This window comes from Elephantulus edwardii, unplaced genomic scaffold, assembly GCF_000299155.1.
Source record: "Elephantulus edwardii isolate Elephantulus edwardi_28Jun2011 unplaced genomic scaffold, EleEdw1.0 scaffold00376, whole genome shotgun sequence".
In the NCBI taxonomy this organism is placed as follows: Eukaryota; Metazoa; Chordata; class Mammalia; order Macroscelidea; family Macroscelididae; genus Elephantulus; species Elephantulus edwardii.
In genome coordinates this window covers 571,859-586,191 of record NW_006400126.1, presented here as the reverse complement: position 1 = coordinate 586,191, position 14,333 = coordinate 571,859, and the positions used below count along the sequence as shown (strand labels likewise).

The following is a 14,333-nucleotide window of genomic DNA, read 5'->3' as shown; positions in this document are numbered from 1 at the left end:
CCTAGTCTGTCTTGGTCTGAATGTTCAGATTTAGAGGAGTATCTGACAGACAGCAATTTGTGGAGCAGTTAAAGATAAATCCCTTATTGTGGGGGTAAGCGTTAGTTAAAGTGTTGACCCCCCTCTTAGCCCAGTGCCTTGACCCACTTACTACCAAGCTCCACCCTCCACCAGGATAACCCTTCTCACAAAACATTACTGCAAGAAACAAAAAGAGACCTGGAGAAGTGAAAGAATATCCCTTGCTCAAGGATAGGAAGACTCAATATTGTGAAAATGGCAATACTACTAAAGGCAATTTACACATTTAATGCAATCCCAATACAAATACCAATCCCATTCTTCAATGAGATGGAAAAGGCAATCTCCAGTTTCATTCTGCTGAAGATTATCAATAAATGACTGGAACAGCACATCAGCAGAGAACTGCCAGAAGCCCAGGCTTAGTTTAGAAGGGGGTCATGGTAGTAGGGATATTGTAGCTAATGTTAGATGGATCTTGGCTGAAAGCAGGGAATACCGGAGGAATGTCTGTCTGTGTTTCATTGATTATGCAAAGGTGTTTGACTGTGTGGATCACAACAAACTGTGGCTGACTCTGAGAAGAATGGTAATCCCAGAACACTTGATCTTGCTAATGTGAAACCTATACTTGGACCTGGGGTCAGTCGTCAGGTTCTCAGAACAAAGCAAGGAAACACTGCATGGTTCAAGTCATTTATTGATAATCTTCAGCAGAATCTTGCTTGCATATGATATCAGCGATATTGTTCTATAATTTGCACACTCTGTTAGGTCGCCCTTCTTTGAAATGGGAACAAATAAAGATCTCTTCCAGTCGGTTGGCCAAGTGGTGTTCTCCTGATTTCTTGGCACAACTTGGTGAGCACATCCAGGGTAGCACCTCTTAGTTGAAATATGTCAATTGGTATATCATCTGTTCCTGGTGCCTTATTTTTTTTGCTAATTCCTTCAAAGCAGCTTGAACTTCTTCCTTCATCTCCATAAGCTCTTGCTCATATGTTATTTCATGAAATTCTTCTGTGTCTGCCAATTCCTTTTGATACAGTGACTCAGTATGTTCAGTGGTAGGTATGAAAAATTATGTATATGAACTTTGTAAATTAACCAGCAAAAAAGAAAAATTTACTTAAAAAAAACCCTCACCGATACTTTCATACATGACAAAAAAGAAAAGTGAAGGGTAGGGTGGGGGTAGGGGGTCAGGAAAAATTGACTAAAGGAAGCAGAACAACCAGAATAGTAATTAATTAGAACACTCATATGTTGTGAAAATTAATGAATAATACACACGTCAGGCATGATCCACCTGTTTATGAGTCATAAAACTCACTCTCATTTCCAGTGAGTTCAAAACATTGATTTATTTCTTAGCCACCCTTCAGCACATGTGCAGAGGCTATAAATTGCATGTGAGGAGACTGCCTATCTTTCTCTTGTTCCAATTCATAGTAGCTAAGTCTAAAGTACAGAACATCACCTGGTCTTGTGCCACCCTCACAAGTGTTGCTGTGTGTAAGCAACCGTACATTTTCCACTGACTTTGCGCTCTACCCTGTGTGATATCTTTTAAAAACAGGGTCAAAGCATGTAAGTAAATTTTTGCCATCCTAGCTGCTAAGAAGCATTCTGGCTGCACTATCTCCAGATAGATGTATTTGTTCTTTCAGCAGCCTATGCTATATTCAGTACTCTAAGCCAATAACAATTCAAATCATCAAGCCCAATTCAGTCTTCATTGTTCATTTTCCAACTCTTCATATGCATTTGAAGCAATTGAAATATCATGAGTTAATAAAAAAAGAAAAAGAAAGAAATATCATGGTTTATATCAGGCATGCCTTAATCTTTAAAGTGGCAACTTTTCCATTTAGTACTTTAAAGAAGCCACTGACAGCAAATTTTTCCAGTATAATATGTCATTTGATTTCTTTTTTCTTTAAATCATAGATATATTTGTAACAACCCAAGAAGAAATATGTATCTATCTACTATAAAAAGTATTAAGGGATTTGATTTCTTAATTTAGAGGTTTAGGGTCCTGGTTTTGCGGAAAATTCCAGGTAACTGACTTTTTTTTTTAAATTATTTTATAATAGTTTACTTACAAAGTGCAAAAAACAATGTAATTTATTTCTTAACTGTTGTTTCCATGACTGCTGATTATGCATCCAAGCAAAATGAATCCTTGACAATTTCAAACTTTTCTCTATTTCATGCCACAACCGTGACAGATAGGACATGGCAGGGACAGGCCCTGAGAAAGCAATCAGCCCAAATGGAATCAGTGGATGGAGCTAAGTTCTGTAGTAGTGTGTGGCCTCACTGTAACTATAAGTGCTATGTCGCTGAAAGACAGAGAGGCACAGGACTTGAGAGTATGTCTAAGATCAGAAACGTATGTTGGGATTTTTGCAAAAGAAATCAGATTCAGAAGGCAAATGAATGGGAAGTTCTCAGCATTCTCAGCATAAGAACCTGTAGACACTGAGGCATGGAAAGAAACAAACGTTGGGATCTGGAAACATGATGAGGGAGGCCGAAATGTTTTCAATGTTGGAAAAGTTGGCGCTGAACTAGCTTGCAGAAAACACTAGTGACAAAGAAGGAACAGTTCCTAGTCGAGGGCATAGGGGTACGTGGTCAAGGCAGGATGAAGGCCCTTGGCTGTTTGAGATCTTTTCCAGGCTTTTTCTCCCTGAAACGTCACACAACCTGGAAGTTGTGGAGAAGACTTTACTTGTGTCTCATTTATCAGGGGCTTGTGATTAGACAAACAGACCCTGATTCTGGTATACAAGTAGACTGATAAGGACCTGGGGCTCTAGGCACATTTTCCAAACCATTGACCTTTATAAGTGGCCCTTTTAGACCAAATAATGGCCTTTCATGGATAAATCCAATCCTTATGTCTCCTTTCCCTTGTCTCTGCCAGGCCTCGGCAAGCACAGGGGCATGGCCCAAGGCTTTCTGTGGCATCTGCCCACCACCTTCTCCACCTTGGAATCATAATGGAAACTATGAAGGAAGCCCACTCTCCTACAGCAGCTAGGAAGCTGACCAGAAGGCACTGAGAACGATAGGGAGTATGACGGAGCAGGGGTCAGGACCCTGCTATGCATACTGCTCACTAACATACTGCCATTAAGTGCCATTGAGTAGGCAAAGGACCCTATGGAAAACAGATTGGAACCCTGTCCTATCCTGCACCAAAATACATGAGTTGTCTCCAGGACATCCCTAGGCCGTGATGATCTCCCCCCACCCCAATAATGTACACATTAAGTGGGCAAATCTGGGGTCACAGAGACAACAAATGTACACATGTCACTCATAGGCCAGTCCCAAAACCACAGCTACTCATATGGAATGATCAATCAAACAGCAAACTACATTATGCCCCACTCTCATAGTAGGTCCACTCAGATAAACACCTGAAAGTCTCCCAAGCCTGCCTGGGCAAGGACATGTAGTAGAGATGCAGTTAGAGCTGCCTACTCCTCACTGGCCTTGTGATTGTAGGTATGCCAGTTTACCTCTTGGGCTTCACCATGTTCATCTGTGAAAAGGGCACCTCTGCCTTCAAGCTCTCTGGTTGAACTGACCTGAATCTTGCCCTGGACTCCGGTGCTATCCATGCGGCTGGCCACATTGACTGTGTTGCCCCAGATGTCATACTGAGGCCTCCGAGCTCCAATCACCCCAGCCACCACAGGGCCAACGTTGATACCTGCAGAGTGACAGTGGAGTGTGTTAGCTAAGAATATGGAGCTTGCAATATCACAAACCCAGGGCACCCAGCCCTAGACACTATTCTCTAGGGGATAAAGTACTATTCCAAGGCCCTGAGGTGAGGCAGCTAGCTTATCTAGCCCTCCTTCTGTAGTATGGACATCCACAGCACTACATGAAGCTAGACCTCTGCAGGCCCATAGCTCATTAGAGTTTTCTCTCCCATTATTAGAAATACTGCTGTGGGGCAGGCTGACTGCTGGAGAGTATTCCTAATCTTGAAACAAGGCCTGACTCCAAGAACTCCCCAACTCAGTCTTGGAGTTCAGTCCTGTCCTTGCAGGTCCTCAGAAGTGTCGATCACCCAATATGAATGACAACAATTGTACATCACTTCAATTTCAGAACCTTCTCAATACCAGAAGTTCTCATAGCCTACTCTTAAGAAGCTGTGCTATCATCCCAAACATATGCAGTTTGAATCCACCAGTTGTTCCATGGAAGAAAGATGGGTAATCTCCTCTCATGTGATTTATTGCCTCTAAAAAAATCATTTGAGGGTCAGCTATGGGTCAGTTCCGACTAAATGATACACAACAACAATTTCAGAATAGTTGTGGCTACTGATTCTTTAGTCATATCTCTAGGGCAGGGGTCTGGACAGCTATCCTACAGTACTAGATACCATCATGTGGACCCAAGTTCACCTTGGTGACCTTCAACAAAGTACTGGCCTCTTTAGGCTTTGATTGCTATAGCTTTGAATGAGATATATGAAAGCCTGTAACACATAGGACTGTGTCAAAGGGATGTCTCTGAGACTGCTAACATACTTGGCTGCTAACCAGAAAGCTGGAGGAACCTTTAGGCCACTGGGAGGCACTCCAGAAGAAAGGTCCAAAGGTCTGCTTTCAAATCAGCAGTCATTGATACTCCTATGAGGCATACATGCAGTCATCATGAATGGTCATCAATTTAGCTGCAACTGGTATATAAGGCCCTGCTGGACCTTATCTAATCAGATTAGGACATCTGTTGGTCAGGGCCCTGGGCCAAAGGGGCAGCACTTTGGAAGTGAGGCACTGGGCATTGCCTTCAGGCAGCACATCCTTCTAAGGAGCATAGAAGTTCTCAATGATTTGAACTGGAACAACTCCTATCTGCAGCTATGGGTTTGCTACTAGGGGTTCTAAGTGTTTTGTGGTTTGTTGTTTTGTTTTACAGTCACTAGATGTTTGAATTCTATGACAAAGGTGGGGAAATGCTTCATTAATCTCTAGTTTAATTGTTTTTTAAATTGTTGTTGGTATATACCATTTTACCTGACCCTCCAGTGGGTTTTCAGAGGCAATAAATCACATGGGAGAGAATTGCCTAGCTTCTTCTCTTGGAGCAGCTGGTGGATTAAAACTGGGTGTCATTGGGTTAGCAGTGCAAGCCCTTACTAGATCACCAGAGAGCTCTCTTGCTTTAGCTAGCAGTTTTGATTTTTTTTCTGATATATTTTCTGCAGCCCAGAAGAAAGGTAAATATATAGCTAGTGTTTTAGGAACTATTTGTATACAGTTTTTCAAAAGCTATAAAGGAACTGTTGCTGTTGTTGAGTACAATTGAGCCAGAATTGAACCACAGCTGACCCTCCAGTGGGTTTTCAGAGGCAGTTACTTGCACAAGAGGAGATTGCTCATCCTTCTCCCATGGAACAACTGGTGGATTTGAACCCTGTGTCTTTGGGATTGCAGCCCAGCTTCTTGCCATAATTTCCCTCTTTATTTTGCAGGAAAGGAAAAGAGCCCAAGCCCACACAGCTGTGCCCACCCCCCTTGCCTCTGTCTCTTCTGAGACTGCCCACTACTTCTATGTCTTGATGCCTGCAGCTGCATTCAGGGAAGAACGATCTTCTCCAGTCAAGACGCAATCAGGGGTGCACCTAAAGTGTCTGAGAAGCCTTGGAGATTTCTAACTGGTCTCATGGTGCCAAAGTATCTTCCTTTACACACTGAGTTTCAGAGGAGAAACGACCTTTGAGGTCTTGTTGCTACATCCACTTTTTCCTCAGGACACCACTCCTCTCTCTTCCTGCCATGGCCTTGCTCCTTTTGGTCCTACCTGGACTTTAAGAGCTTAAACTTGGGTGATGGGTGGGGAGATAAGGTGCCAGAAAGGTCAGAACCATATCTTACCCACACGGAGGACAAAGTCATTGTAAGACTGATAGTTTATTTCATCCAGGACATCAAACATCTCGATGGCAAAGTCTGCAAGTATACTGAGGTGGGAGGTGATGGACTTCTTAGCCTGAATGGAACAGATTAGATGTTTAGATCTGGAGACAACAAGAGATCCTCTGGGGATGGTTTTTCACCATGAGGCCCAGGGTCCCTGTGACCATCCAGATGAGGAGCAGATCTGAAGGCTCAAGCTTGCCCTGGGTGCACCCCACCCCTCCTTATGCATATCCCATCCTCGGATGGACTGGAGTGGCCAGGGTAGGTGGCAGTCCAGGCCAGGAGGCTCGAGTTTGCTCTGGGTGCACAGTTGTCCCTAGGCCACAGCACAAGGGGATGATACATGGGCCAGGGCGTGCCTGAAGAGCAGCCTTCAGGCTGAGATTTGTCTTGGGGCAGGAGGAGAAGACAGAGGGGTTAACAAGTCCTTCTCTCCTCTGGTAAAAGTTGTATAATTCTTTATTTTAAAAATAAGATGATCATTTTATGGTTGGTCTCCTTTGGGGAAAGTTTGCTAGTCTTCCAAATTGGAATGATCACATATTCTCCACCAGGTTCTCATACTACACTCACGGGAAGAGTCCTCAGAGATATGTGAGGGGCTGCCTTGAGTGGAAGATGAGAGATCTCAATAAACAACTTAGTTGCCTGCTCTATATCTGAGCTAGGAGTGCAAGTGCACACAGGGCAGAGGTGAGGGCTCACCTTCCAGGAGTGCTGCCCTAGAACAGGCCTCTCTAGTGTCAAAACAAGTGAAAAGACTCTTCCCTTCAGCCTCCAGAGATAGGTCATCCTGACCAACTGAATCTTGGATTCCTGGTCTCTACATCTCCAATACACTAAATGTCTGTTGTGATAATTCCTCCTCCATTTGTGGTATTTTATTACAATGGTGCTCATGGTGGCTGAGGCCAGGTAGCAACTGGGACCTGGTGGTAATTGGGACCTTGTGGTGGGTGGGACCTGGTGGAAGCTGGGACTGAGGGCCTGGACTGCTGCCTTCCCCATATCCACCCCTCTTGCCTGCTGGGCCTGCACTGAGCCACCCAAGCTGGCTGTCATTTGGCACATTTTTGGGACTCTTACGGTCACTGCATACTCCCCAACACTTATATGAAGCCCCCTATGATTTGTGTGAGTAGAGTCTCTGTGCCCACAGCCCATGATCTGTGCACCTGGTAGATGGCCTGTTGTCGCTTAGAAGCCAAGTGTAAGCCAAGCCGCCAACATCTGAGGATGAGCAACTAAGGTGACTGAACCTTAGAGACAGGGTGATTCTGCAAGAGAAGGGGATGTGCTCCGTCCCCCATGTAATTGTGCACAAAGCAGGGCCCCACAGGAAAGGCACTGACTTAAAGCCTATCAAAGGGTCTCATTGCCTAACAGCTGACTTAGAAGAAGTGGGAGAGACATGGCCCCTCTCCTGTGAAGCCATCACCTGTGCTGCTCACCTGCTCGGAATGCCAAATCCTGAACTGCCAGCGCTGTATTAAGTAGTGCTAAAACTAGAAACTATGAGCAAAGAAAGAGGGCTGCTCAGTGGGCAGGGGCAGGGCCAGAGGCCGGGGGCGCGAGTGGGCAGTGTGACTGGAGATAGGTATTCTCAAATCTGTCTGTTCGGTTGCCCTCCTCACCCAGCTGTGTTTGTGCCAGCCAAGTTGTTAGGTCTGGAAGCACACTGTAGAAACTCAAAGGACACTGAGCTCAGATGGATGTTGGGGGGTGTGTGTGTGTGTCCTGTGTATAGATAATGAGAACCCACAAGCAAGAGCTGAAGGATAGGGGTCAAAGGAAGTTTTCTGTGATTGACATCTGGGCTGAGTTTCTGTAGCAGAAGACCTGAAGAAAGCGCCCCCCAAACAGCAAGTCCCTCCCTAACTCATCCAGGAAGCAGACTCAGGCCTGGAGGTGAAATGGAGAGATAGGGTATGATGTCACATAACAGAAAAAACTGAGAACCAGAACTCAGCACTCAGGCTGTCCCACAGCACTCACCTTGGCCTCTGTTGTGGGCACCAGTCCCACAGCCGCCATGTACGTGCTCCCAATCGTCTTTATCTTCTCTAAGTCCTTATAAAAGTCTTTCTCCATGAGCTTTGTTTAAAACATAAAACTGTTCAACATTACATAACATTTTAGACAGTCACCACAGTTTCAAGCCACCAATGAGCAATAACAGAGGGACAAGTACATCTTGAAAAGCAATCCTCTTCTGTTTTGGGGCACTGGATGAGTTTAGTATTGAACCGAAAGGCACAGACTTGGCACAGATAGCCTGCTTTTTTACAGATGCACTAGAGATTTTTCAGGGAATATCTATGATCCTGTCACAAATGAAGCCAGGGCTGACAAGACCCAAAGCATCCCAGGCCAAGTCAGCTGATGGCAACGTAGACTTTCACTATTCTATGTGTGATCACCAGAAGGCAGAGGAGCCTCAGCATGTAGCTGAGCATTTGAAGGCTTCCTCCCACCTTGTAAGGCAAATAATGGCTGCTTGTCAGGATTAGTGTGGTTCTTCAAAGACAGAAGGGCGGTATTCCCACTATGCACTCTCCCTAATCCCACCTAGAAAGCGGATTCTATCTTTCCAGATACATACAAGACTCTTTCAGGTAAAAGAGCATCTACTTAACTTACACAGGTCCCATAGACAGATAACTTAGGAGCAAACGAGATTTGGGACAAGGGAGTGTGGACATTACCTCATCGACGTCTGCGATAATCTCGTTCAGGAGGCGCAGGCATTCTACCCCCATGTTGTTGCCATCTAGTTCAATGTAGAAGTCATTGAAATTGGGAATGGAAGCAAACATGACACCAACTTGTGAGTACGACTGGTAGTAGAGGTCCTGGATGGGTCAAACAATGGAGTAAGTGCCATCAGCAACTGCAGACAGGAGGGCCAGCCAAGAAAGAGGATCACTTACCACCAAGCCCCCAGAAGCTCTCACCATGCACCAGAGCTGGAATTCTCAGACCTGTGGAGCCCTGGCTGCACTTTGAGTATTGACTGCTGACATATATTCAGATGCCATTTGAGATCTTTTTTATTCCCCCCTGATTTTGGACCATTAAATTAGCAATAAGATTGTTATAAGGCAATATTTAGATAAGTCAGGGGTAAGCTCAGAGAGATGGTAGTTTGCCTGTAGGCTTACTCAAGCTGCTAGTGAACTTACTTGGCAAGTTCTTAAAGATTCACCAAAACATAGTGGCCTTTTATCTAGAAGTTAGGGTCCTGGCACTGTCTTATGGCACCTGTAGCTGTGGCTCAGGACCACATGGTCACAACTTCTCACTTAGCCAAGGCATCAGATCCTTAGAACTGACCTTGGAAGCTTTTCAGCCTGTGCTCTTGTATTGATTCCAATGATGGTTCTTCCCTTACCTCTATAGTCCTGTCTGTGACATGCCACCAGTCATGATTATCTTTGTCCCAGTCATATATAATGAACCTCATGGCTACGAGCCAGTGGATATTATCGACCTCTGCACAGGCACATGCTTGTGGTTCCCTGCCTCCACCCTATGTGCCTGTCTTTGTCCTGTTTAAGGCTTCATAGAATGGTCTCCGTAGAATGTTTGGATCTGGGGTCTTTTCCCCTAGGACACTGGCACTATCACACATTGCTACAGGAGGAGTTATAACTCCATTTCATAGATAAAGAGTTGGTTCTGAGAGGTTCTACAACTTGCTCCGTGTTACACAGTCAACAACTGTGGAACAAAACTCAGCTGTGACCACAAAGGCCCTCTACTGTCCTGTACCTAGCAAGTAAGGGGGTGGCAGTGGGAACAGATGTGATGTTAGAAAAGTTCTGCATGTCCTGAAGTGCGACTAAGTTAAATATTTGATCTGAGAAATAGGTAAGTCCAAAGTAGTTTAAGCTGAGGGTTAGGGTTTTCATTTGTGTCTTTAAGGACATAAAATAGGATCTAAATCTTTTTGTGTTTATATCAGTTATTTCAGCATCTTCTTTGTACCACAGTCAGCAGCAGCTCTTTGCTGCAATAGTAGAAGGCTACGAAGTTACTATATAAAACACTGGGAGATGATGTGCCAGCAAATCATTACACGCCTAGGTAATGCTACTGTTTAAGGTACACTTTTGCAAAAATTATCTACAGGAGAAGAGAAATTCAACTCTGTATTCAGACTTTTGAAGTAAAGTACTTATTCTATACACAGCTATGGTTTATCAAAATGCATTTCCTTCCTCAGAGGATGATAAATATTGCTTTTTCTCCTATGTACTCAAAGATGAGATACAATTAGTTCCATTGCTGTCAATCTCACCTCCTGGGAGTGTCCTTCTTGCCCAGCTCAGCCCTGCCCTTCCAAACCAGCAAGAAGCCCAGGAAAGGATAGGAATACGCTCAACCATGAGCAATTGAAGGTTCAGAGAGAGCCAGCTTACCAAGGTGCAGCAGAGAGAAGCTACAAGAGAAACTGCATACTGGCCTTCCAACCACAGCTCTGCCGCCACTCAAAGAAGCAGCACTTGATGTGACTCTTATGCCAGAGCTTGGGGCAGGAGCCGAGGCCAGCACTCACCATGTTCCTGGGATTTGACATGAGGAAGTGCTGGGCTACGTGGGCTGGCAAGAGATTGAAGAGGATCCTCTTGTTTTCCAGTTTGACTCTCTCCATGTCATCACGCTCCTCTTCTGCCTGAGAAAGACAGTGACCCTCAGTTAGCTCTTCACCCACCATCCTTCATTCAAATCCTTCAGACTCAACTCTTAGAGCACAATGGTCTATGTAGGCCTCTAAACCCCCACCAGACAGAGCATTAAGATCATGTCATAGAAGTCAGAGGACTCATGGATTTCTAAGACAACATACTACCTTGACTAGCAGAACTCTCAAAGTAAAGACACGGGCTTTTTCACCTTCCACAGGGTCTGCCCTACACTCCCCTGATGGAGAAAGTCTGCACAGGAGCTCTTTCTGGCTTGTTCCTCCTGTTGAGGCTACATCAGGCCTTCAGATAATTGGGGTTGCCTTCTGCCTGCCTTGGAATGCCAGATGTTATGTAGGCTAGAACTTCCCTAAGGATCCTGATTTCTTCCAGAATATCTTCCTACTCCCCTGTAGGAGCTCACTTCTCTCTCAGAGGAGAAAACAATGAGTAGAATGGCACAGGGTCTTAGAGCATAAAGACACAGGTCTGAAGGCTTACGATAAGATTTAAGCAAAGGGGTGGGGGGGAGTTAGGTCAACAGCCAGGATTGGATGGTAGTTCTGTGTTAACACATCTACCTCATAGCTTGGGATAGATGTGACCTGGACAGAAGTGTGGGATGGATGTCACTGTGCTATGCCTGAGTGTGCTACAGAAGAGGCTGAAACACTAAGCTCATAAGTGCATACATATTGGCTTATGACCCAGATCTGCCACATAGGGCCTGGGGACATAAATAGGATGTGCCACATAGAAGCCTCAGAAAATACAGACTACTTCTGGTATTGTTATGGTTACAATTCCTATCTCAGAAAAATTGGCCAAATATGTGCATTCATGTACTGCCACTATTCTCAATGTTAGCCTTAATTTGTTATAATAACACAACCTTGCTTGCTGAAACTTAAGAGGACTTGAAACTCTTGCTGCAGAACATCAAAGACTACAGCCTTCAATAAGGATTACATCTCAATACCAAGAAAACAAAAATCCTCATCACTGGGCCAATAGACAGCATCATGATAGGTGGAGAAAAAAATTGAAGTTGTTAACAATTTCATGTTACTTTGATCCAAGAATCAACATCTTTGGTATCAACGGTCAAGAAATTAAAAGATGTGTTGCACTGGAAAAATCTACTGTCAAAGACTTTTCCAAAATTTTAATGGGCAAGGACGCCAGTTTACTGATGAAGGTGCACTTGATCCAAGCCATAGTTTTCAGTCACTTTCTATCTATTTAAAAGTTGGATAATGAATAAGAATAACAAAAGAATAGACAACTTTGAGTTGTGGTGTTGGAGAATAGTATTGATTATATTGTAGGCTGTCAAGAGAAAAATCAAGTTTGCCTTGGATGAAGTACAACCAAGGTGCTCTTTAGAGTCAAGTAAGATGAAATTTTGTCTCACATACTTTGGACATGTTATAGGAGGGTCCAGTACTTGGAAAAAGGCATCATGCTAGGAAAAGTAAAAGGTCAGAGAACTAGAGAGAGATTCTCAGCAAGATAGACTGACACATTAACTATAACAATGGGCTCAAAGATATCAGAGATCATGAGGATGGTATAGGTTAGGGAAAGACTTAGATCCCTTGTTCATAGGGTTGTTATGAGTTGTAGTCAACTCGGTGTCACCTAACAATACAGATTTTATGTATAGATGCTACCAGTTAAAATAAGAAGCTGAGATTACGGAAGACAGACAGAGCTTCCAGTTACTGAGAAGCTGTGTTTTCAGTGGTTGATTTTTAGAAAGAGCTACAAGAAGGCAGTGAGATCTGGCCAGCAGGGCCTGAGTGTCAGGTTCCTACGTTGTCTTCTAGATGTTTTCTGGGAGAACAAAGGTAGTAAGGGTTGTCTGGTGGCCTAGTGATAAGGAACTACACTGTCAACCTAAAGGTATGCGCTTTGAATCCACCAGCTGCTCCACAGCAAAAAGATGGACAATCTCCTCCCATATAATTTCCCGTCTTGCCTCTGAAAATCCACTGGAAGAGAGTCATTGTATGAAGCAAGCATAACCCTAATACCAAAACCAGGCAAAGACATTACAAAGAAAGAAAACTACAAAACAATATCTCTCATAAATGTTGTTGTTCTGTTGTTAAGTGCCATCGAGTCATAGGTGACTGATCATAACCCTATGAACAAAAGACCTGAACACTTGTATAACTTCCCTCCTTTCTCCAGGTTCATAGGGTTTCCAGAGGCAAGCTATTTCAATAGTGGATGCCACTCCTGCTTCCAAGCTTGTTTTAATCAGGGAGCTCCACCAAACACTGTCCACCATGTGTAACCAGTCTCAGATTCGACACATAAATATAGATCAAAAAATCCTTAACAAAATACTGGCCAATAGAATTTAACAGCCTATTAAAAAAAATTCATCATGACCAAGTGGAATTTATAACAGGCATGCAAGGATGGTTTAACATAAGAAAAACAACCAGTGTTATTCATCACATTAACAAAACAGATAATAAGAACCATGTGATCTAGCTAAAAGCATTCTCCTTGAGAACAGGGACCAGAGAGGGATGTCCACTATCATCACTCCTATTCAATATTGTATTATAAGGAGTTGCTAACGTAATGCAAGAGAAGGAAATAAAAGGCATCCAGATCAGCAAAGAGATGGGAAACTCACTGTATGCAAAAAACATAATATACACAGAAAACCCCAAGGGCTCAACAAAAAAATTCTTAGAGCTATGTGTTCATGTCTTTCATTCATAGGGTCACTATGAGTTGTCTACTGTTTGATGGCACTTAACAATAACAACAACGACAACAAGAGAGCTCTTTTGGCCTAGTAGCTAGAAAGTTATGCTACCAAGGCAAAGGTGGGTGATTTTAATCTACAGCCCTCGGGCCTCATTTTAACTGTTTTTGGTCAAACATTCTTCAAAGTGGTAAAGCACTGGTCTGTCCATTTTCTGTACAGAGGTAACTCATGGTTGCTAGAATGCTAAACACTGTGACACTGATGTATCAAATGCGATAATGGTTACCCACGGTGGACAGTGTTTGGTGGAGCTCCCCAATTAAAACGAGCTTGGAAGCAAGAGTGGCATCCAGGAGTGGCATCCACTTCCAAAATAGCTTGCCTCTGGAAACTCTATGAACTTGGAGAAACAATGAAAGTCATACAAGTTTTCAGGTCTTTCGTTCATAGGGTTGCTATGAGTCGTCTATGACTCGATGCAACTTAACAACAACAATAACAACAGAAAATAAATATAGTAGAGTGGCAGGATACAAGATCAATACATGAAAGTCAGTGGAATCCTCTACAGTAACAAAGAAAACAGATAAGGAAACTAAGAAAGCAATACCATTTACCATAGTCAACCCCAAATTGAAATACTTAGGAATGAACCTAACTAGAGACAAAAAGGGAAAAGGAGGCGTCTTCCAGGTCAGACCCAGCAAAACTCGGCCAGAGAGGGAGGGCAGGAGGCGTCACTGGGCAAGGTCACCTCGGATAACAGCAGAAGGAGGTGTCTTCCAGGTGAGAACCAGCAAAACCCGGCGGGCCTGAGGAAAACATAATCTACACAGGAGTTCTACAGGACACGTCAACTTCCCTTGGAGACAGTACAACTAAACTTAAGAGACACTGGTCAAAAGAAAAATGTCAGCACTCAATGTTTTTGGACTC

General features: G+C 43.8%; 1 protein-coding gene across 1 annotated transcript in view; it reads right to left on the bottom strand.

Moving 5' to 3' along the window:
- Positions 1-14,333, bottom strand: part of ADCY1 (adenylate cyclase 1 (brain)) — a 461,486-nt gene that overhangs the window by 74,129 nt on the left and 373,024 nt on the right. The window contains exons 15-19 of the mRNA XM_006902175.1: positions 10,540-10,656; positions 8,687-8,833; positions 7,977-8,075; positions 5,937-6,051; positions 3,627-3,751 (exon numbers count right to left, since the gene is read on the bottom strand). Of these exons, the coding sequence (XP_006902237.1) occupies positions 3,627-3,751; positions 5,937-6,051; positions 7,977-8,075; positions 8,687-8,833; positions 10,540-10,656 (603 nt within the window). The remainder of the gene's footprint in view (positions 1-3,626; positions 3,752-5,936; positions 6,052-7,976; positions 8,076-8,686; positions 8,834-10,539; positions 10,657-14,333) is intronic.